We start from the raw sequence: 22,593 nt of genomic DNA, 5'->3' as shown, positions 1-22,593 counted from the left end.
AAGATAGTTTTGACTTGGGGTGACTGGGTGGCTCAGTAAAGTGACTCTTGGTTTCACCTCATGTCATGATCTCGGTCGGGGTCATGGGATTGATCCCCATGTCAGGCTCTGTGCTTAGTCTGCTTGGGACAATTCTCTGCTCCTTCCCCCTTCCTGTTAAAATAGTTTGAACTTTCTACTTATTACAGTAGTAGAACAGACATTCTACTTGGATCAAGGAAGTTATGAAAAAATGACTAGTAGGGATGAGAAATTTTATTCCATGCCTTTGTGCATGAACCAGGTGGTTTAGAGTTGTGTCACAATGTGGCTCTACCAAGAAGTTTGGTTCAGAGAAACATTAGGCTTAAATCAGCCCAGCTAGTGTTGATCCTCATTTTTCCTCTGTACTGCATATATCCTTGCCAAGTAAAAATTCATCCTATTCTGTTGCCATTTTAGGAAAACTGTCATAGAACTCACTTCTATACCTAGTATTCTTAAAAATGCTACATGTAGAATAAATTGAAATGTGATTAAAGAGTAGATGTGCTTAAAGCTTCTTAGTTGTTAATTGTGCTTTTTTTGGGGAAAAAAAAACAGGTCTCAGTCACCACTGGTACTGGTGAAAAACAGAACACAACAAACTCAGACACTAAAAAACAGAGAGAATCTGATCTTAGGACAGAAACATCAGACAGAAACATCACCTGGAGCTTCTGAACCATCCCATTTTATCCCCTATGTCCGAACCAATGAGATTTATCATCTTGATCCAGATGCACCACTGTCCAGGCCTTTAACCCAGGATCTTCAGTACCAAAATCCACATGGTAAGCACCCCCATGTAGCTAGGAGGGGTAGAATCTCTCTTCCGGGGTCCGTTACTAAATTTTTAATTGAATATTAACAAATTTTGCTTGTTGGTACTTTCTTAATGAATCCTAATACTTACCACTTTCATCTGTCTTCAGACTGTGACCAAGAACAATGGCAGCTATTTGAATCTGATGTCAGGGACCCACTTCTCAATCCTAACTTGGTGAAAAACAGGGATCGACAGCAAGCAATCCTTAAGGGACTATCAGAACTGAGACAGGTAGGGTTTAAGTGTGAATAACTTTGCTGTACATGGCTGATGGACAGCTAGATATTAGCAGGACTACTGAGTTACATGATGTTTAAAAATTCCCTTGTATATTAATATTGAAATAAAACAGGAGTTTGATTCACATTGCCATCTTAAATATTCCAGTATGAAACCATGAGACAGTTCAAATATTAAGACAGTTTTATTAAGTGAAAAAAAAAAAAAAACCATACATTTGAAAAGTAAAACATTATCATAAGGCCCTAAAATGAACGGCAGAAAATATACAATTATGCTTTAATAAATTCTTAGTGATGCAGTTCACTTTTTTTAAAAAAATTGAATGTGTTGGCAGTGTTCAGAACAGAATATTGATGCAAATCCCAAAGAAAAATACCCATCCGACTACGGGTCTTCCTCCCAGATCAGTTATTGTCACTTCTCATTATCTTGCTCAGGCAAAAATAAAATCTGGTAACACATTCAATATTTAAGGCTATAACCTTTATCAACTGGCTTTTAAATACCTATCCCTGATCTTAGGAAAAAATATGCTACCACTTTAGGAGTGTCCTTTTCCATGTCCGGTCATTTATTTACATTTGCCTCTTGCATTTCAAAAATGTTACCCAATTCGTTGGCATAGAGCTAAAAAATGACAACAAAATATCCTTTAGTTCTTTAAATGCTAGCTTTGGTTACATATAGGTTATGTAACAAGCAGTAAATATTTTAAAATTTTCCTTCAAAGTGACAAGGCACTTAATAGAGGTAAAAGTTGGGAGGTCAAGAGGCAGGAATATATATATATATATATATATATATATATATATATATATATATATATATATATATATATATATATATATATATAGTGACCCACCATGTGTAGTAGCCACATCTTATTTCAGCAGGGCCTTATCTAAGCCACTAAAGGTTAGTGCAGTCAAGATAAACACTGGATGTGTTAAGGGAGACTCCTTCAGTGTGTCTAATTACCATTTTAAGAGCCTTGGGGGGGGGGATTTCAGCCCCACAGTTGTGGAGACTTGGAAAAGTCATCCCTATTGGTTTTTATGCTAAAAACATATGTGATAGCTACACAATATCCAAGTGAGAAAATCTGATGTAAGTTTTTTGAGTGCTTAAAATCCAACATGACAAAAAGCTTATTAAGCTATGGCCAATTAAGTTATTACAGGTTTTCAAAGTAAATATAATTCTTGGATTTAGCGGGGCTGAAATGTAAAATAGGAATATTTGCAAGTCTGCTGCACACCTTACTAACATATCAATGTGATTTCAGGGCCTTCTCCAGAAGCAAAGGGAGTTGGAAACTAATCTCATGCCTTTAGCTGCAAATCAAGAAGAGAATTTTAATTCTTCGTTTTAAATGTAGAAAATCAAATCCTTCACATTTGTTGCTTCTAAATTATGTGTTCATTGCATAACTGTATTTTCCAAATAACCTATATTTTAAAAATGCTATTTAAAACTTGTACATTATATAGTACAATGCTGTGTGTGTGTATATATATATATTTTTACAATAAAACACATTTTTGTAAAGCTTAGTTTAAAAAACCATTTTTTTCTGCTCTATCACAATCTAGGCATTTAAGCACTTTCTACTTACCTTAAGACAGGTTTCTGACCTGTTCACAATGTTCTTCTACACTTACATAGCTTATTACTGAAGTACCACTTAGGTATAGTCTATAAAAAGATTTAAGAGGTTAGAACTCTTCCAAGTTCTCTGAGGGGCCAAAGGAAGGTCTGACTTAACACATCCTAACATTAACTAAAATAGCTCAAGATTTCTTTAAGACTCTTCAAAAACAAGTTTGCATTTGTAATGCAGGCAGTTATTAGCAATAGATAAAGTATATGGGGATCAATTTTAAAACCAGTATCTGAATTTTAAACGTTATTTTTAGTAAAGGACTTAAGTGTTTACCACCTCAAAAATATACTTTTTTCTAGGACTACCAATTTAAAAATCTATAGCAAGGTTCAATGCCTTTAATAAACAGAAGAAGTCTATCTTTTGGAAATATGAATTTGGTTAAGTCAAAGACCACACACTAATTAAGCATTGAAAACCATAATGATCAAAATACCTCAAATAAAAGGAAAGGTTTACCCAAAATTTTAGCAGCAGGCAATTTTTACACGGCTAAGTCTAAAGATAAAAAATAATGCTGCCTGGTATAAGTCCTAAGTCTTATGTACATAGATAAATTTTGAGGTATTGAGCCCAAATCCTCTAAGTATCTATTGACATCACTGGCTTATACCTGTATAAAAAACTATACAAACGCTTAAAATAAATACAACAGTTGATTGGTACATCATTTCAGCAAAAGTAGTTGGTATCATCTGACAGAGGGGGGGGGGAAGAAAAGCCACTGTTTATTATCCTTTTGCAAATATCTCATTTTATATATAAAACAGGCTTCAATTTGAAGCCCAAGTACAGGTGACATATAAATTTAAAACTTAAAAGTGCCAACATGAGATAATTCAAGTACAATATATGTTAAAAATATATATATATTTATTTCAATTTGCAGATGCTTCAACTGTTACAGGCCATCATGATTTAAATAAGAGAAAAAAAAAACATTTGAGGAAGGACAAGAAACCTTTTGTTTAGAGAATGAAATATAAATTGTTAATTCACTTATAAGAAACAGTCCAGTAACAACCTATTTCAAAAAAAAAAAAGTGACTATTTCTCTTTTGAAAACGGCCTGGAAGAATCACTTTTCCCCCAACTTAATGGAGATTTATCTCTATCCAAGCTTTGAGTATAAGCAGATAAAAAGTAATTTTCACTTTCTTGAGGCTGACTTGATGAAAGGGCATATGGTGTCCCCAAAAACGTCTGATGAGTGAGAACATTAAAATGACTAAACTGATGGGACATATTTAATTGACTGTGATAAACCTGAAAGTTGCTATATGAATCTTGTTCAGTTGCACTGCTGTTCTCTCCTTCAGAGCATACTATAGCAACAGAAGCTCTCTCTTCAGAATCAATTTGATAAGTCTTATCTTCTAATAAACTGTTTTGCACGTCAAGAGATGATTGCAACTCAATTTGAATATTCTTATTTTGATCTGTTCCACGTGATCCTTTGGTCTCTTTCGCCAATATTTCTGAATGAAAATTGCTGCATACTTCTATTTGTGAGATTTCATCCCCTGAATCCAGAGACATATCCTCTTCATCCTTTTCATCGTTTTCTAAAAGAGCTACATTTAAAAAACAAAAAGTCCTCCTCTATTGAAATACACAATTTGTTTAAGTTTTAAAATTATACACTACTCACACAATATAATGCGTCAGGGTCTGCAAGTCCACAATCCCTTAAAGCTTGGTCTTCAGCCACAAGTTCACTTAGTCACAACACTCACACTAGGTGTGAATGTCCAGATAATCCGATGCTAAAAGCTTCTGCGAAATGTGTTCACGTTTAATGTTGGGAAATCCCAACTCCCAGCTCCAAAGGGGTTAATGTCAAAACAGCATCTAAAGTTATACGGTAATTCAGTATTTGACAAGACAAATAAAAAATAAAAATTTTGACATCTAGCTTCATTGGATTATGACTAAACTGGTTAGTTCTAGCAAATGTTTGATCATCTCTGCTTTTCATCAAAAACAAACTACATCTTTCATTTAACCTAAATCCTGGAACCAAAGCAGAGGCCGCCACACAAAACACTAAAGCTATGGATATATCCCTACTACCTTGTACCTAAATTGCTTTATACGTCTGGGGAGATTTTGTAGCCCAGTGCTAAATCCCCATTATCTGGTGTCGTCCTTTTAAAAAATAGGACCCCCTTGCTGACAACAGCAGCCAATAAAGTTTACATACCCTCAAAGAAAAAATGCCTACTCTGTAGTATGCAGCATACTTAACAGCTTGTATTGACTACAGTATGATAAATGAGCAGATTTTGTGTACGCTAAGCGTAAGAACGATAAGTGCCTTGAAACACTTCCCCTAAAGCTGTTTACACGGAGGGGGAAGTAGTTTCAGAACAGGCATTTCGTTCTATGAAAACGAACCAAAATCGTTCCTCTTTTTCTGTCTGCCTTAAAGAAAAGGAAAACTACTGAAAAGTTACCTGACTGCGACTCAAGATTCTCATTAGCACCAAGCAGTGGAAGGTTTTCTTCTGTGATTGAGTTGTGATAGCCCACAAGATTTTTAAAGTTTTGCATGAAGTCTTCAGTAGTTGCAACCACTATTCCGTTATCTGTATAACTGGAAAGCATCTTGATATTCTTTTCTAAATGGAAAAAAAAAAAAAGATTCAAGTCAAGACCTGAGATAACCTACACAGACAACAATGCCTGCCCCCGGCCCCCATGAAAAGTGCTTAACACCCACCACAGGCCAACAAAACCATTCCATGCACATTCCTATATTCATAATAGAAAGCTTAAGAAGATGCTCTTTACCTGTTAGAAAGACTATGTGTCGTTGCTGTATGTTCTGAGCCTGAAGTCTGATAAGACAATCCAATTCTGGAGCATTTCGAGTTTGTGAATCACAATTGTGGTATGACAAAATTTCAACCAGATGTTTCTTCTGATAGACATTCAGAAGTGTCAACAGACTTAGAGCTTTAGCATTCAACCTGGGAAAGTAAGTAGTTCAATATTTGGGTCTGCATTTCTAAAATTTGGTATGGATGTTTTTGCTTCAAATTAAAACCATAATTTCTCAATTGAGGCAACCAATGACAGCTGCACTGCTTATTAGTTCCTGCCTGATGCACAGGGTGCTTCCAAAGAGAGAGGGGAGTAGGAAAATTGTGCAACCCACGTAAGTCCAGGGGATTTCTATGGGTGCAAAGCCTGAGAGCCAGTTATTGAACTTAGACTAAAATCTCAGTCATTTTACTTACTAAATAACATTTCCTCCTTTAGCTTTACTAATTTAGAACTTGAATAAAGGTCATAGAAGGGCAAAAAAATATTTCCTGCAAAAAAAAAACGTGGCTCAAAGCTGCTTCTATACCTCCAAGCACAAGGCAACAAGTGGTAGAAATTAGCACCAAAGTAATACTTTTGGGCCTCATTATTATTTGTTTACCGTTCCCTGTAAACAAGCCCTATACAAAGGTAAAGGTTTTTCCAATGCCTGTTTTCACATAATTTGAAGATAAAGCAAGTTTTAAAAAACTAAATACAAAAAGTTAAATACTTCTCAATTATCTAAGCCTGAATTTCCCTGTGTACCATAGAATTAGAAGGTATTACAGTATCAGAAGAAAAAAATGTCTTCTTGTCTAAGTTTAAAAGAATGCTGGTTGTACAAAATAGAAAACAACTTTAACTAGAGTCTCTCTCAGAACCTTAAATGTGTAAGTACACTATATGGACTCTAGTAGTAGGATACACTATCCAAAATTCATCTTAGATATCATCTGTGGAGCCTCTCAAGTGGACTAGTACTCCAATGACCAGTAGGCATTTTAGAAATCAACTACATAAATCAATGTCCTAATCACAAATCCCATCATTATCTTGGAATTGATGTCTCAGTATGTGTGTTATTATTAGATGAGCAGCCTAAGGCAGTCCTCAACTGGGAGAGTCTGATCTAGTTGGCATATATAGTTTGATTTAAAAAAAAAATGATGCAGACTATTCCATTTTGATTACTATTCTAAACCCTCAAGTGGCAAACATTAAGCCAATTCTACCTATACACATAACTAGAACTTCAATGTTAGCAAACTTCTACCTAAATAAGAATACTATTTCCAAACAGGCTAGAATAACTATATTCCCCCTTATTGCTGGCTAAACACATATGTGAAAACTGAGCAGCATTTATAATCTATAAACAAAAATAGAGAAATTTTGTGAACACAATGTTAACATCAACAACCATTTTATAGTTCTTTTTCAAATCTTACCTGCCTAATTCCTTTAGTTTTTTCTGAAATTTACAGTGGACTTTCCATTGCCATTTTCCTTCAGGAGTACTGAGTTCTTCAAGGAATGTCAAAAAATTTTTAAGGTTCTCTGTTAGAGATAATGAAGTTCATTTTAAATTTAATAAAAGTCACTCAACTGAATTATGGAAGAAATGTTTGTTGCTACCATATAGAAACCTCTACATTCCTATATAGTATTTTCCTTGTTCCACCCCCCCACAAGGGAGACAGACATCTATATATCCTCTTAGATTTAAAAACATATGCATTAAAAAAACAAAAAACCCATGCTGATAACAGTAACAAAGCAGAAGGGATCCAAATGCAGTAGGTGCAGAGAACTGCTTTACACCAGATTTAGAGGAAATTATATGCAAAGACTAAGAGACTCAGAATTTGACGCAATAAAATGATGGAAACGTACTAGTTATTCTGATTGGCACACTGGACAATACATTTAGAAAGCATGAGTTATTAATGAGAAAAACCTAGAAAGGATAGAAGTTGTTCATGCTCCAAAGAATGCATAAATCTTACCAATTGTGGTAAGTTCTGGATTTAGAATGGATTCATCAGACACAATAAAACCTCCAGATACAAATAATTCATTATATGTATGATTTTTAACATCATCCAGACTATCAACACCAGCAAAACTAACGCAAGAGAGCTTCTTTAAAGTCACCAAGCCAGGTACCTGTTTAAATCCCAAAACAAAAACAGAATTAAGGACAGGTAAGAGAATGAAATGGTTAAAACTCAGGTGTGAAATAAACCTATAAGTAAAGGCTAACAAATACAAAAATAATTATTCCCAACATGTCCAAATATATAAATCAACATTTTCTGTACTGGGTACATCCCATGTACAGAACACTCTGAGAAAATGGCACCTACAACAGACCTAGAAAAAGAATGACAAAGGCCATCCTGTCTAGCCTTCTAGAGTGCAGTCAGAATTAGAGGGCAAGAGCCCATGCAGTCAGGAAAGCCTTCAAAGGGCCGTAGGACTTGAGACAGGCTCCTAAGACTGGATGGGGTACCTCCAAATGCAACACAAAGGGGAAATGATCTGGCAAAGCTGGGGGTACAAACAGGTTTTACCTGGGACATACAAATGAAGATGACAACAATATAAAGAGAGTCAACAGACCTACTGACATTCAAAGAATATTATTTGTCTTGATAAGTGACAGGGAGGGTCGGTGACATGCTGTAGTTTAAAATTTTGCAGAAGTACAAACTCGATCACAAGCTGATTCACAGATGGATCATTTAGGTCTCAAGTCCTACATCTCCCAACCTTGAAGTTTTATCTTTTGGAACTTATATTTAAAAAACAAACAGTTTTAGCCTCAAAGACAGTAAGATTTGAAAATAAGGGAGCTTTTATAACCAAAATAATAGTGAATTTGACTTAATAGTCTACCTTGTGAATGAAACCTGCAATGTCTTCATTCTGAATAATAATCAATAGTTTATCTAATTTTGATCTTCTTTCCAAAAACTGTTCTGGATGACATTCTGTATTGCCTAATTTGATAAGATATTCCTGTTAAAGAGAAAAACTAAATCAACATTAAAAAGCTTTTTTGCAAATACCTACTTAACACCAGAGATACAGTATTAAAATAAGTAGTCGCTGAGTACAGTCACTGAGTAATGAGGGCCTTATACTCTGAACCTGAGAGATCAGGCCCACTCTTGTAGAAAAATCTATAGCTCAGAGCTTAAGTGGCCACAGTCACAATATTAGGATGCTATGCAATCAGAGCCAAGTAAATGCCAGTGATGGGTAACAAAATTGTAACAATAATAGCTGGGATTAGCCCAGCTTCTTAACCCAGTTCCATTATTTATTCTGGGCAACCCAGAGCCCAATCAGTAACCACTCCCTCATCTCATTTTCCTCTCCTTTCAATGGTTATTTGCATCAAGGTTGCTGGTAAACTACTCCTTCCATTACAAAGCACTTTTCTGACTACTTGAGCTCATTTAATGGTCCTAAAGTCCTACATACAGAGCTTCAGCATGTACCATGGCATTCACATTCTATTTAGCCATGCCTGTCAAGTTCACACCTTCAAATAAAACAGACCCTCCCATCTAATACCTTCCCCTCCATGTTGGTGACATGGTACTACCTTTCAAAGGACACATGGTGGTAGTACACGCAGAAGTTTCCTTTGCTCTTTGCTTGCTGGTGGAATCCTGAAGTCTGAAGTAAACTACAGGGTCCTAGAGGTCACATTCCTTCAGATACAGGAGCAGATTAATTTTCTCTAGGTTGGCAAGGCTGGTTAGACAGCCATTAAGTCTAAACCTAGCGTGCCTCACAACCAGTCTGCTGCTCTGTCAAGAACGGTCTATAAGCAATACCCCAAAGAGGATGTTTCTGTGTAGCCCTCAACTAAAGCAGCATCTTCATTATTAGATTTTGATCCAACCTCTAAAGCTTCTGGGCAAATCTCAGAACAGCTTAAAGATAGGTAATGAGAAGGTAAATTACTGTCTGACCAGCTTGTAATTTTTGGTCCTTTTTACAATAAAAAACTTTAACTGCAAATTCCTTTTAGAAAAGACCATTTTACTCCTATAATAATAAATCTGTTGGACTCTGGAAATATTTAAGAAGCTTAAAATTTTATTCACAGTATTTTTACTCTAAACATTTTTGCTGTATATTTTCCAATAGATATTGATTAAAAGAGTTAAAGTTCAGGTCTCCTATCAGATTTGTAAAATACATGGTACCCTTTTCTTCTACGTAACAAAAATTGGACTTACTCTATGCTAGAATGAATTGAATGCACCATTCATAAATCAGTGCATTTCCTGTGTGATACAATTAGTTTTAAAAATGTGGTGGGGTAGGTGGGATAATGATGAGCACACCGAGGAAATGTATCCACTCTATCCTCTTATCTAGAACCCCCAACACACAGCTATTGCCCCTACAAATATTATGCTTGAATATGTTGCTGAGAGTGGGAAAAGTTAAGAAGCTCTACATTTAATGATACAGGGCAAAAATGCAACTAAGAAACTCCTAGTAAGTCTGGTTTCATCTTCTCCAAAAATCACTTCCTCCTTCATTTCTATGTTCCTCTTATTCTCATGGGCACACTATCTGAAACATGCTGACATCAAAGAGATCCTCAAACGGAGGCTCAGGACATGTCAGGACAGTTTCTGGGCCACTCTAGGCTATAAGGCACTTGTTTGTAGTACATTTTGCTTTCTCTGACAAAACAAGCATAAACTCATCATAATATGTCAATTCCATAAATGGGAGCAGGCATTTATTTTAAAACCTATGCCAATCCCTTAAAGGATTAAAATCCTATAGTTTAGTAAATACTAATTATTAATATTAAAACGCTGATATGATTTTTCCTGTCTTAATTCACCTATTTGTTAGAAATTTTACATATCTTATGTAAAAGATAAGATACACACACACAAAAATACGCATGTATTTTTAAAAATCAAATACTTGAAACACCAGTCTTACTCTGTAGCTTCAGTAGAAAAAAAATGTACCTTACAGTGAGGAATCTTTCATGACTGGAGAGTCTTTCAGAATCATCATATTTTTTTATCAAAAAGGCTGTAGGGAACCCTGACATGACCAGGGTATCGAGAAATGCCAAAAGATTATGTATATCACCATTAGGTCATCCCTGGACAGTTTTTTCTATTTGATTGATAAAAACCCCCAAGAGGTAAACACTAACAGCTTCTTCTACCTCTCTATATCTTTCCCATTAAAAACCCAAGTAAAAAAAACATTTAAAAAAATATTTGAATCAAAAGTTTTTTAAGGTTTGCAATGTACATACAAATCGTCTTTAAAATCACTGGATAAAACAAGATTCTAAATTCAAAGATACTTAGGTCACAGGTTCTAAATTTAAACTTGCTATTAATTAGTCTTAATACACTGTATTAAATTGTGAAAATATATGATCAACATTTAAAAACAAAATTTCCATTTTATAGAGATCAGGCCCAACAAGACAAGTTTATACAGCATGACTATTATTATCTTCTCATTTAGTTACCTTTATTTCTTTACAGAGCACACTCTCTTCTTCTTCATGAATATAAAATTTCACAGTATTTTTCTGGACATCTTTCATGATTTTAACCAAACTGTTAAATACTTCAGGTTCTAACTGGCTTATAAAATTTGAAAGAGCTGGTTGGGCAGAAATGTTTACATCACTGGGAGATTTTGTTGTTTCTTTTTCTATGGGTTCCCGGGCAGTATCACCAGGTACAGTATGATCAGAAGTCAGCATCAGCTCTGTGACATGCTGTGGCTGGTTCACTTCTACTTCAGTTAAACCCAAAGTTGAAGAGGAATGCTGCTCATTGGAGTTGGTGTCTTTCAAAGTATCACTACAAAGTGGCTCAAGGAGCTGTTTGTTGTTGAAGTCACTTGAGGAAACTGGTAAGACAGGCTTTCCCAGAGGATTCAATGCTATCTTAGTACAAGAATCATTAGGACTGACTGGTGGCAAATTCCCACCCTTGGCTGATGCTTTGATAATAATAGTATTTAGTTTCTCATGCAAGCCATCTACAAACTCCTGTACACCAGCTTTGGAAGTCTTAGAATATATGAACTCAGAAAGCCGTTTCATCTTCTCTTGTGTTGAAAAAATAGGTGTGGAAATTCTACTGACATACGAAACATTCTTTTGCTTCAAAATCTCTTCTATCTTCCTAGAAAAGAGATTGTACTCTCCTAACACTGTCCTCTCTGTGGTTTCACTCATTGTGGGCGGCTCTGCTGCTGGCACACACTGCTCCTCCACTGTCACCACCTGACCTGTCAATACGTCCTCCTCAGTGGTGCCCTTTAGTGTGTCTGTAAATGGAGAGGATGGAAACTGGTAATCAGAACTTCTCTGTCTACTTATTACCCGGGGGTCGTTAGGAAAGGCCTCCTGTGGTGGCAGACACACCAGCTGTTCTTCTGGTGATTTCATACCTATATAGGAAGAGTTCATTATTATAAGAGCAATCCAAAAAAATAACATCTGAAAATACAAACTCATAAATAAGAATGTCAGATCAAAGTATATATTTAAAACTACGCACTGGTAGGCAGAACAAAAATCTCAAATGATGGTATGAACCCCATTTTCTATGTGCCCTACTTAAGCCTGGTCTCTGGATTTCAGTAGCTAGAGTAACAAGTTTGGATGTTATTTTCTTTGATTCCTTTTGAAGTGTTCGAACATGTGCCAATTTGGCATCAATACAAATTAAGTCATTTGCTTATTTCTGCTTCCCAGATAGATCAGGGGGATAAAAAAGGTTCAATAATATGAAAGAGAACATATTTCATATCTGCATTAACAGTAATACTCTTGAGATGAAGAGGTCATTCAGCTACCTGATGTTAATGGAACTATAACTTTGACTTTTGACAACTAGCTCAATCCACAGATTGTACCTTTTTCCCCAGAAATTCTCAATTCAAACAATATGTTTTTAGAACTACATTTCAAAATAGATACCCGTAAGTAACCCCCTTTAAGATTTTATTTATTTATTCATGAGACACAGAGAGAGAGGGAGAGAGAGGGGCAGAGACACAGGCAGGGGGAGAAGCAGGCTCCCTGCAGGCAGCCTGATGCGGAATTTGAACCCAGGACTCCAGGATCATGCCCTGAACCAAAGGCAGTTGCTCAACTGCTGAGCCACCCAGGCGTCCCCCTTAAGTCCCTTTTTAAAAACAAGGGGAAAATATGGTTAATGGCAATATATAGTAATATTTTAAGAAAAAAAAATTCGTGATCTTTGCCTAGATAATATTATTCTATTTTTTAAATTAATTTTTCTTAGATCTTAGCCAATATTTCCTAACAAATCACTGTTGTGGTCTATGAAAAGGTACCTCTATATCAGGAAGTTGCAGGTACAAGTATAGTTTTCAAAATTACAGTACTTTAAAGGTATAGTAAATTCCCTATTTAAGTTTTGCACCCAGGTATGGCCACATGCTCTCTCCACACAAATTCAGTTTGGGGTTTCCTCACATTCACACTTTCCTAAGGCTCTTAATAGCCTCAGCAGCAGTCAGCTTGTAACATTTCTCCACCAACCCTGGTAGTTTCCATGAACCACTCCTTCCCATTAACTACTGCAAAGGCACCTGTTGGCAATTAAGAAGACCACAACAGGTCTATGGAAGAAGAGTAGGGAACCAAAATATCCAATGTAGCAACGTAAGAATTAAAACTGTGTGAAACTGATAAACCAGAAATTCACATTCCATAAAGTAACTGAAATATAGAACATTCTTCTTAAATCTGCACCATGTGGTTTAGTGCACACATAAAATGTCTGGAAGTACATAAGAAACTTATAATAGATGTTGATCCATGCAAAGAAACTAGGTGTCTGGGCTAGGGCTGCAAGAATTCCTGAAGTATTTTACTTTCTGAAATATTTTTGTACTTCTTGAGTTATGTACCATATCAAATATCTGATTTATTAAATAAAACATTTTAAATTGTACCTTGTAAAACAAAAAGGCTGGGGAGGACTACCTATAATTTTTAAACCTCCGATTACGTATTATTTCGAATGAAATACCTGCTCCCAAAATGTATAGCTGTAGTTCAGACCAATAAGCTTACACCTGAAAGGCTACAGATAAAGGGATTTTTTTTTTTTAAAGCTGAATAGAGTTTACATCCATCTAGGCAATCCCTTTTAAAAATGCAAATTACCATTACTTAATTTTAATTCTATTTTGCACAAATTTCCCCTATGAAATTCTAATCACTAAAATTTACTGTATTTTATAAATTGTCTTCAATAAACGTTTTAAAGGAAACACCCATCAATATCCATAATGCATGTTTTCTACTGTCATTCAAGCATTGCAGTACTTTGACTTAAGTGAAAAGGGGAATAATGGGTTCTCTAAAGGCAGCATCATTCATGCATTTACATTTTCAATCACAAAATATAAAGATGGTATACCAAATAAGAGAGGACTGCAGATGCCAGTGGCACATGTTGAACAAGATACCTGGCTGCTTCTAATGAGAAAGAATTCCTGACAGATACAAAATAGATGAATCCCCGACAAATTGTTGAGTGAAAGAGCCAAAAGTAAAACAGGACGTGTGTAGGTTCCATTTATCTTAAATTTAAGAACAGGTAAAACTGAACTATGGTAAAAGAGATTACTGGTTACTGTTGGGTCAGGGAGAGTACTGACAGGAAGGATATAGAAGAAAATTTAAGAGATGTTGGACATGTTCTACATCTAGATTTGGGTAGTGGTAACATAAGTCTATATACATGTAAAAATCCACTGAATTGTGTACTAAAGATTTAATACACCTTCCTGTATGTCATCTATCTGTTGTTCCTGTTTTGCCTTTTTGGGTCATTTTTCCTAGGAGACAAAGATTTTCTTGAAGAAAACTATTCAACCTTTTTTTAATTCCCCAAAGAGAGGAAAACCATAAAGATCTACTAAAACTAAGCCACTCAGCTTTCCTTCCAAATTAAGGGTTGTGTGTGGGGGATCCACTACCACTTAAGATTTCTGAAAGAGTAGGATACAACAAAATAAAAACAAAAAAGGCCCACCACCAAACCCAAAGCAAGAAAACAAGGTCTATGACCATCTGCAGAAATGCTGAATTGACTGAACTCAGACAAAAGAAAAAGTCTTCTAGGAACCACCAGCAACTAGCTCATCAGCAACATCTGTAACGGTTTCTGGAGTCCCAGAGTTTCCTAATCTCTTATTTATGCTACCCTTATTTAAATAATAAGAATTGGGTAAAAAAATTCAAGATAAGGAATATATAACCTGAAAGATAAATGGCATCACTTCTTGAAGACTATTTCTTAGGATATTCTACAGAAATGTATTAAGAAAAATACTCCAGTCTTCCCAAGTCATCATATCAGACAGAATCACTACAGGTGAAGAAAACTTAACTTCTGTGAATATTCAGTGACTTCTTTAAACACATTCTTTGTAAAAGAATATTTGATGCAAATCAGATAACGATTTTAAATGCAAATATGATATTGTCCAAATTTTCTGTAATTAACAGAACTTAAAATGATGCCTATTGATAGAGAACCAGAAATGCAAGTAGCAATTCTGAAGAAGGGCACAGTGGGAGGAAAAGCAAAGGGAGCCTTCTCACCTGGTGTTTGTTTCTCACCATGTTTCCCCAGCTGGTCTTCTGGGCTTCTTGCATTCCCTCCTGAGGGAAAGCATCCATTAGATTTGTAGACTCTCTTCAGATATTGGTGATAACTATTAAACACCCTTCAGACAACCCCAAATGCTAACAAATCCAAGTATTCCACCTTTTGCCTACAATAATCCAGAAGGGTCATTCAGAAATAGGAAGTTGCTTCCCTTTCCATTCAGATGATGATGGAGTCATCAACACCTAGATGCTATGCCTTCAAATGGCTCTGAACATCAACTATGAAGCTGCCTAAATGAGGAATGGTTACGATAATCATTTGTATTGACTACTTTCTTATTCTGTTTTTCCCACTCAAGCCAACACCTCCAGCTCCTAAGTGCCAGTTACTTTTCTCTACCATCACTTATAGGTCTTTTGCCCCTCTGGTAAGGTTACTAAGTAGAGAATGGTGCTGACACCCTTGGAAACTCATCAAGTTTTAGAAATTATTCTCAAAGTTCTTGGAAGTCTCAGTAACTTCTAGGTCACAAGCCAGTCTTTTAGCAAAAGTTATTTTTTTTTCTTTTTAAAAATCTAGGAATAGAAAAGATGTCCCCTGGGAATATTTTAAAAAATGCTTAGCTAACAAAGAACTGGAATAGTAAGAGTATGTACATATGTGTATGTGTATATGTATGTGTTTGCAGAGAAATTAGAACAATGAAAAATGATATTTCAACATTTGCTAACCTAGTCTTGCCCCATGATCCAATAAGCTTTCTAGGGATTTTTGCATTTGATCATTTCAGGCCACACTCTATGATGATCTAATTTCTCGAATATAACCCAGTATTAAGAAATGAAGTTTTTTTTTTCAAATAGATGAACCTCAACATGACCACTTCTTAGATGATAGCTTGTTATAAGTATACTCTAATGAAGACTGCATTTAGTCTGCTTCCCCAAAGACCATCATTTCATCTTTGTCACTACTTTACCTTATTAGAAATTCAAATTTCTGCCAACAATTTTCATTTGGAAGTCTGCATGCTAAACTGCATTGGGAAGGTTAAGTATTTTTTAAATCCCTCTGCTTTCATAGGCTGTTTTGCAGATATTTGCTGATGTTGACCAAACCAGCAATAATCAAGGTGAATTCTAAACTGCTCAAAATGAGATATGAAGATGTCAGAGCCAAGTATGATGAGCCACCTAGTAACCCAAGAATGGAATCTAGAAAAGATGAAGCCCTTCAGGAAACTGCTCCCTCAGTAAAACCAAGCCAACCAAAGTCCCAGTATACTTTTCATACCTGTAATTGGAATCAGTTTCCAATGTATTTCAGTCTCTTCAACATTGTTTGACTTAGATTGTCTACGGAATCCATGTTCAATGGGAACAGCGGGACACAAACTGCAATCTTCAAAATTATTCATGCTAATTAAATTTGGATCCTAAAAATTAGAGTACATATTCAATAGCTTTCTTTTCGATTCATTTTTATGTCCAGAATAAACAACTTTCTTAAAAAAAACAAAAACACAAAACAAAAAAAAAAGTTTCTTTTTTTTAAGTAGGCTCCAAACCCAATGTGGGGCTTGAACTCACAACCCTGAGACCAAGAGTCTCATGTTCTGTTTTTTGTTAGCAAATCCACAACCTTCAATCTAAACATTACAAGGGAGTAAAATCAGCATGGCAAAGTTAAAATACTCTAGTCTTAAATTAAAACATGTTTTCCCTCAAAACATAATTTGATGTTGATTTAGAGCAGATAAGCTTTTTTATTAGTAAAGCACCACATATTTTAGGTTTTGTGGGCCAGATACTCAAGTCGCCACTGTAGTGGCAAAAGCAGCCAGAAGCAATACCTAAATAAATGGGCATGGCTGTGTTCCATTAAACTTTAGTTACAAAAAAGGCAGTGGGTGGGGTTCAGCCCACGCTCCCATTGACCCAATTTAGAATATTAAATATGCCAGGAAATGTTATTAATATAAGTTACATAAGTTACATACTTCCCTAAGTGAGTCTCCTGCCATCATCCTCCCCCTAAAATATCCTAAAACTAAATGGAGAGTCTGGGCACGTGCATATGACTTTTATTCAAAAGCAAGGAGGAGAAATAGGAGGGAACAGTATATTAAAAATAAGCCCTTAGGAAAATGGTACCATCTTGTTATTACCCAGAGATGCAGTCACTCTCTGGGGAAGACAAAACCGCTTCTTAGCTAGGGATCAGTACTCTCCAACGTCGTATCATAAACTGGATGTCCTGTCACTTTCCATTCCTATTTGCATGAAAAATATGAAATACCTAATCTTGTTTTTAATACTGATACACTGGCTTTGGTCACCTTATCGACCTCACTTTTGGGTTCTAGTACTGCCAGCAGAAAGCCAATCTTTTGAGGATTCAATTTTACTAACTATATATAAGTTAGTATACATAATCCTGTAAGCTGGAAGGAAAACTGCTACTTCTGCACTTACACTTTATAACAAGGAATAACTTAGAAGTACTACCCTGGAAAGATAATTTTATTGCAATGTGTATTTTATTTCTTTTTGAAAGGGAAAAAACCCCATTGAACCACACCTACGTCCTCTTTCAGACATACATTCACAAAAGCAACAAAGATAATCAAAAGACATAGGCTTACTTCTTTCAAATGTAGTTTATGGTCAGTGCCTGCTTCACTGGTAGAAAGAGCAACAGGATATTTTAACAATGATGTATCAATTTCTAGCAATGGGCTCTGAGTACCCTTAAAATGCACATTTTCAATTTTTGCACAAGTAGGCTGCTCATATTCTTTCTTATCTGGAGAGTTCAACTCATACTCATGCTTTTGCCTCAGCTCTTCATAGGGATCATCAGTGTTCAATCCTAAGGCTTTGTTAACCGTGTCTGTCAAGGATGCATCAGAATGACGTGCATTTGCTAGTGTTTCTGATAGCCAATTAAATAGCCGATGGATGTCAGCAACACCAGAGTTAGAGGTATCCTGCTGCTGCTGTCTCAAATCAGCATCATGCCCAAGAGAGCCAATAGGCTGTGGAGACTCTGAAGGGGAAGAGAAAGAAAAACTATCTTTAAAGTTAAGTTTGGAATGCTAGCATAAAAACTTAAAAATCAAATATACCTAAAGATTAATTATAAGATATTTATGGGCAACAACTGGCTTAGATTATAGAAGTATATTCATCCTTTTCTTTACAAATATAACTGATTCTACAATTTTGCATAGCTAAAAATTCCCATAAATGAAAGTTTATTTTCATCATAATTTGAAAATTGTATTAATGGAGAAAAGAGCTCAGATACCATGTTAGTAGTATGGGTAATATATATTAATACCTGTGCTGTAGTTACCTTAAACTCTACTACCAAAATCCCAATCAGTTTAATCCCAGTTTTGTCTGACTTGAAAATAGATAAAATATCTGTACTTCTTTTGCAAAGTGTTAGGAGGATATGCAGATTACATTTAACTCTACTAAAAAAAACCTCAAAAACATGGCTTGATTTCTATCTCCTCTATGCCTATTAGATTTTGTCTTTAAGATAACTGATACTTATAATCTAAAACTTTATCTTGAATGACTCAGTTAATTTCATAACAATGCTAAGATACTGGAGATACAAAATCATCCTGAAGAAATCTATACCAAACTTGCACTAAGAACAAAAAACACTATGAAAGAAAACATGTTAAGACATGGTTACAAGCAGGTATAAATCTGGGTACTCTGTACAATCACTATATTAAAACCTGCAAAGGGAAAAAACATTCAGAAAGTCATGTGCCTTTTAATGCTGAAGGGGGATAAAGCCTGGACAGATGTCAGGATTTCCAATTTAAGCAGGGTATAATGTACCACGGCAAAAAAAAAAAAAAAAAAAAAAGGAAACAGCATAGTATAACCTATATGATTCCCACTATATGAATTATAAAATCACAGAAGTGGAAAAACTATTATATAGAAACAGAAAGCAGATCACTGGTGGGGTGGGGTGAGATTACAAAGGAGTACAAGGCAAATCTGGGGGTAATGAAAATGTTCTACATGTTGGTGTGGTAGCAACTAGCTATCAAAATTCATCTTTAAACTGTGCCTTTAAAATGGGTACATATATATATAGAAGTCAGATCTCAAAAAAATTAATGTAAAAGGGGGTAGTGAAGATAGGTTACCTCTTATGAAATGAGTGGATTTACTAGCAAATCAAGATGAGGGTATTTTAAAAGTTAGAAACCAACCTTTAAATCTCTATTTTCAAAAATCAAAAGTATATACAATGACTAAAAAGAAACACAGGGTATCCCTGGGTGGCACAGCGGTTTGGCGCCTGCCTTTGGCCCAGGGCGTGATCCTGGAGACCCGGGATCGAATCCCACATCGGCTCCCGGTGCATGGAGCCTGCTTCTCCCTCTGCCTATGTCTCTGCCTCTCTCTCTCTCTCTCACTGTGTGCCTATCATAAATAATAAAAAAATTAAAAATAAATAAATAAAAAGAAACACAAATGAGGAACACCTATAAATGCAAGTCTGTCACCAGTTCCAGTTTAACCTATCTCCCCCTTCTCTCCTGACCTACTTCTCCTTTGGCCTATTAGTACAGTTTTCCCACCATTTCAATTATTGATAAAACCTGTCACCTACAACTATTTTTTCACACATAAAATAATTAGCCAATTATCAGCTTAAATAGTACTAAAATTTAAGTATCTTGACCATTATGTGCTCAGTGCTAGTAAATACAGCCAAGTTTAGGAACAATGTTTTAGAGCCAGACACAGCTAAGTTATAACCTTAGGGATAATTATTCAACTTCTTGGAGATGGGTTTTCTCATCTGTAAATTAAGAATAATAATGTCTACCACTTGAACTAAACTGAGTCCTTGTATGTACAGTACCTGGCACATAGTAAGCACCTAATTCTCAAGACACAGGTCAACAGTGTTAAGACAGTGCAGATCAGTAAATATCAACAGGTTCAGCATGGCTGAAGCAAAAGGAAATAAAAACCATCAAGAAGCAGAACAGGCAGAAAGCTAGGGAGGGATCTGAACTGCAGAGATATGAGGCTTGAGAGAAATGAAAGATGCTTCAGGAAGAAAGAAGTGTAAAGGACTGACTATGACATTCCGAGGAGAGAGATGTACCCTAATCAAGGAATATGTAAAAAAAAAAAAGAGTGGGAAACATGGTTACCCAGGTGGAACTGGCTGGTCTATAAAAATACCTTTGAAAAGACAAATACAAAGCTGAGACTGAAGAACATGATACTGAAATGGGTGACAGATGCCAGGAAAGCCACCCAAGAGGTAAGAGCAAGAGGAAAATGTTGGAAAGAGAGAACACAGGTCACATGAAGAAAAAAAAAAAAAAACACTTAAAAGTTACTGAAGACACAGCCCTGTCAAATAGAAACTTTCTATAATGATGGAAATGTTCCCCATTTTTGCTATTCCAATACAGTGGTAGGGCTTCTGAAATGTTTCAATACAGTGCATGAAATGAATTTTTAATTTTAATTTAAACGTAAATAACAACATGGGGCTAAGTGGCTATCATATGTGCAGAAAGAGAGGAAGTAAAGGAGAACAGATAATTGAAAAGTAACTGAGGACACAAGCACCAATTGCTCAGAAAACAGTATAATAAAAACATTGATTTAACCTAGTCTTTTCTGAGACACACTGAATTTGAACATATACAAGTTAAACTGCTTAGTAAGAAACAAAAATAGAATACTAAGATCTGCCATAAACAAGAACAGCAGCAGCACAAAATTTCAAGGTCCCTGAACTCAAAGAACACATTTCATGCTTATTTTAGCAGTGTAATAAAAAACTAGATGAAAAAATGTTTTAGAGTACTTGCAATAATGAAACACACTCTTTTAAGAGAAGGGTCTCCCATTTCTTTTACTGTCGACTAAAACAAAATAAAGAAAAATAGAAAAAAGAAAAAGGCAAACATATTACTGAGCTCCTGAGATGTGAAAAAATCTGTATGCCCCTAAGAAATCTGATTTTAAAGCTCAGAAGATTCCTTTTCACAGCAATATGCTAAGAAAACCCAATATTCAATGTACTTTTCCAACCATAAAATTAAAGGGATATGAGGCCAAGAACTCCAATTAATAGGATAATAGCCGAGCATATTTTATTTTCCTCATATTAGCCTCAACTACACAATTCAGAAATCTGATGTATTTTCTTTATAAAAACAAGGGACAGGCTGGATTTGCCTCTGAGGCTGTAATTTGCAGAGCCCTGTACTCGGGGAAAGGACAAAGCTACTTTATTATATTTTTGGTTATTTTTATACTATACAAAAGCAACCTGATATTTTTACCTTCATATAGATGGCAATTTTCAGATAAATTACTGGTTTTGGCGAGTTTTTTCATATTTTCAGGTAGATCCTCAAGCTTCCTCTTCAAGACAGTTTTGCTTCTCATATCTTCTGTGTCTGAGTCCCCACCCACATTTTTTTTCCTACACTGAATTAAATTAATCAATTCTTTGACTCTATCCTTATCATAATCCAAAGAATGAGAAGACTTCTGCTTTCTAGGTATAATAGTTTCACCCCTTGAGTTATTTCGTTTTCCAAATTTCATTTTTGTACCATTCATTTCTTCTTCTTGGCCTTCATAGTCTGATAGTGGACTGAATTGTTGAAGTTTTCTATTTTCTTCAAAAAGCTCTTTTAATTTACAAATTGGTAACTGATACATCTCAGGCCGAAAAATATAGGCATGCAAACAATTATCAATATGGGATTTATTTTTTGGAGCCGAGTATAAAAATTTTTTATCATCTAATCGTGAATCATACGGAAACATGATAAACTCTCGTTTACCTGAACCAAAACCTCGTTTAAAAAATTCATTTACATACTTTTCAACAACAGAATGAAAATTTATAGTATTTATATTTTTGAATTCCTTTCGACACTGAATCAAAGCAAACTGTAAAAACTGAGTTATTTTTAATACATCTGTCATGCTCTCGTGTCTCTTCTGTGGTGCTGCATTAGTTGAACCTTTTTGTGCTGTAAACAAACAAAAAAGCAAATCATGTTAGCCATCAAGAATCAAATACACATCTACATGTTGTCAAAAAGAAATGCAACATTCATACATTAATGGTAAACCAAACTAGCAGTATGTAACCTAATACATATATGTAGTATAGAAATAAATGAAGAGTTTGCTTTTAAAAACAGGCCAATAATAAACTAAAACTAAAAACTGCAGAAGATATTTTAAAGGGAAAAACACCCATTTCACTGATGATCTTCATTTCTTACTGTCCCCAGGCAATTCAACTGGTGGTAAGCAAAATATAAGGAG

At 35.4% G+C, this 22,593-nt stretch overlaps 2 protein-coding genes across 14 annotated transcripts in view; one reads left to right on the top strand and one right to left on the bottom strand.

Annotated features, from left to right (window-relative positions):
* The window catches only part of CCDC66 (coiled-coil domain containing 66), a 47,040-nt gene extending 43,607 nt beyond the window's left edge, over window positions 1–3,433 (top strand). For all 9 annotated transcript variants that reach the window (XM_055344101.1, XM_055344104.1, XM_055344098.1 and 6 more), the window contains 3 exons: window positions 583–812; window positions 954–1,078; window positions 2,376–3,433. In XM_055344101.1, coding sequence (XP_055200076.1) covers window positions 583–812; window positions 954–1,078; window positions 2,376–2,462 — 442 coding nt within the window. In that variant the 3' untranslated portion in view covers window positions 2,463–3,433. The remainder of the gene's footprint in view (window positions 1–582; window positions 813–953; window positions 1,079–2,375) is intronic.
* Window positions 3,434–3,618: 185 nt separating this feature from the next.
* Window positions 3,619–22,593, bottom strand: part of TASOR (transcription activation suppressor) — a 47,595-nt gene continuing 28,620 nt past the window's right edge. The window contains exons 14-24 of one of the 5 annotated variants that reach the window (XM_055344096.1): window positions 21,591–22,292; window positions 17,883–18,286; window positions 16,532–16,673; window positions 15,229–15,288; window positions 11,965–12,032; window positions 8,463–8,585; window positions 7,571–7,730; window positions 7,013–7,121; window positions 5,547–5,725; window positions 5,210–5,374; window positions 3,619–4,327 (exon numbers count right to left, since the gene is read on the bottom strand). In XM_055344096.1, the coding sequence (XP_055200071.1) occupies window positions 3,801–4,327; window positions 5,210–5,374; window positions 5,547–5,725; window positions 7,013–7,121; window positions 7,571–7,730; window positions 8,463–8,585; window positions 11,965–12,032; window positions 15,229–15,288; window positions 16,532–16,673; window positions 17,883–18,286; window positions 21,591–22,292 (2,639 nt within the window). In that variant the 3' untranslated portion in view covers window positions 3,619–3,800. Of the gene's footprint in view, window positions 4,605–5,209; window positions 5,375–5,546; window positions 5,726–7,012; window positions 7,122–7,570; window positions 7,731–8,462; window positions 8,586–11,097; window positions 12,033–15,228; window positions 15,289–16,531; window positions 16,674–17,882; window positions 18,287–21,590; window positions 22,293–22,593 lie in introns of all 5 variants that reach the window. The other 4 variants (XM_055344093.1, XM_055344092.1, XM_055344094.1 and 1 more) reach the window with 4 other exon arrangements.

This window comes from Nyctereutes procyonoides, unplaced genomic scaffold (assembly GCF_905146905.1).
Source record: "Nyctereutes procyonoides isolate TBG_1078 unplaced genomic scaffold, NYPRO_anot_genome, whole genome shotgun sequence".
Taxonomy (NCBI): Eukaryota; Metazoa; Chordata; class Mammalia; order Carnivora; family Canidae; genus Nyctereutes; species Nyctereutes procyonoides.
The sequence above is the reverse complement of the archived record's forward strand: the minus strand, read 5'-3'. Positions and strand labels throughout refer to the sequence as shown.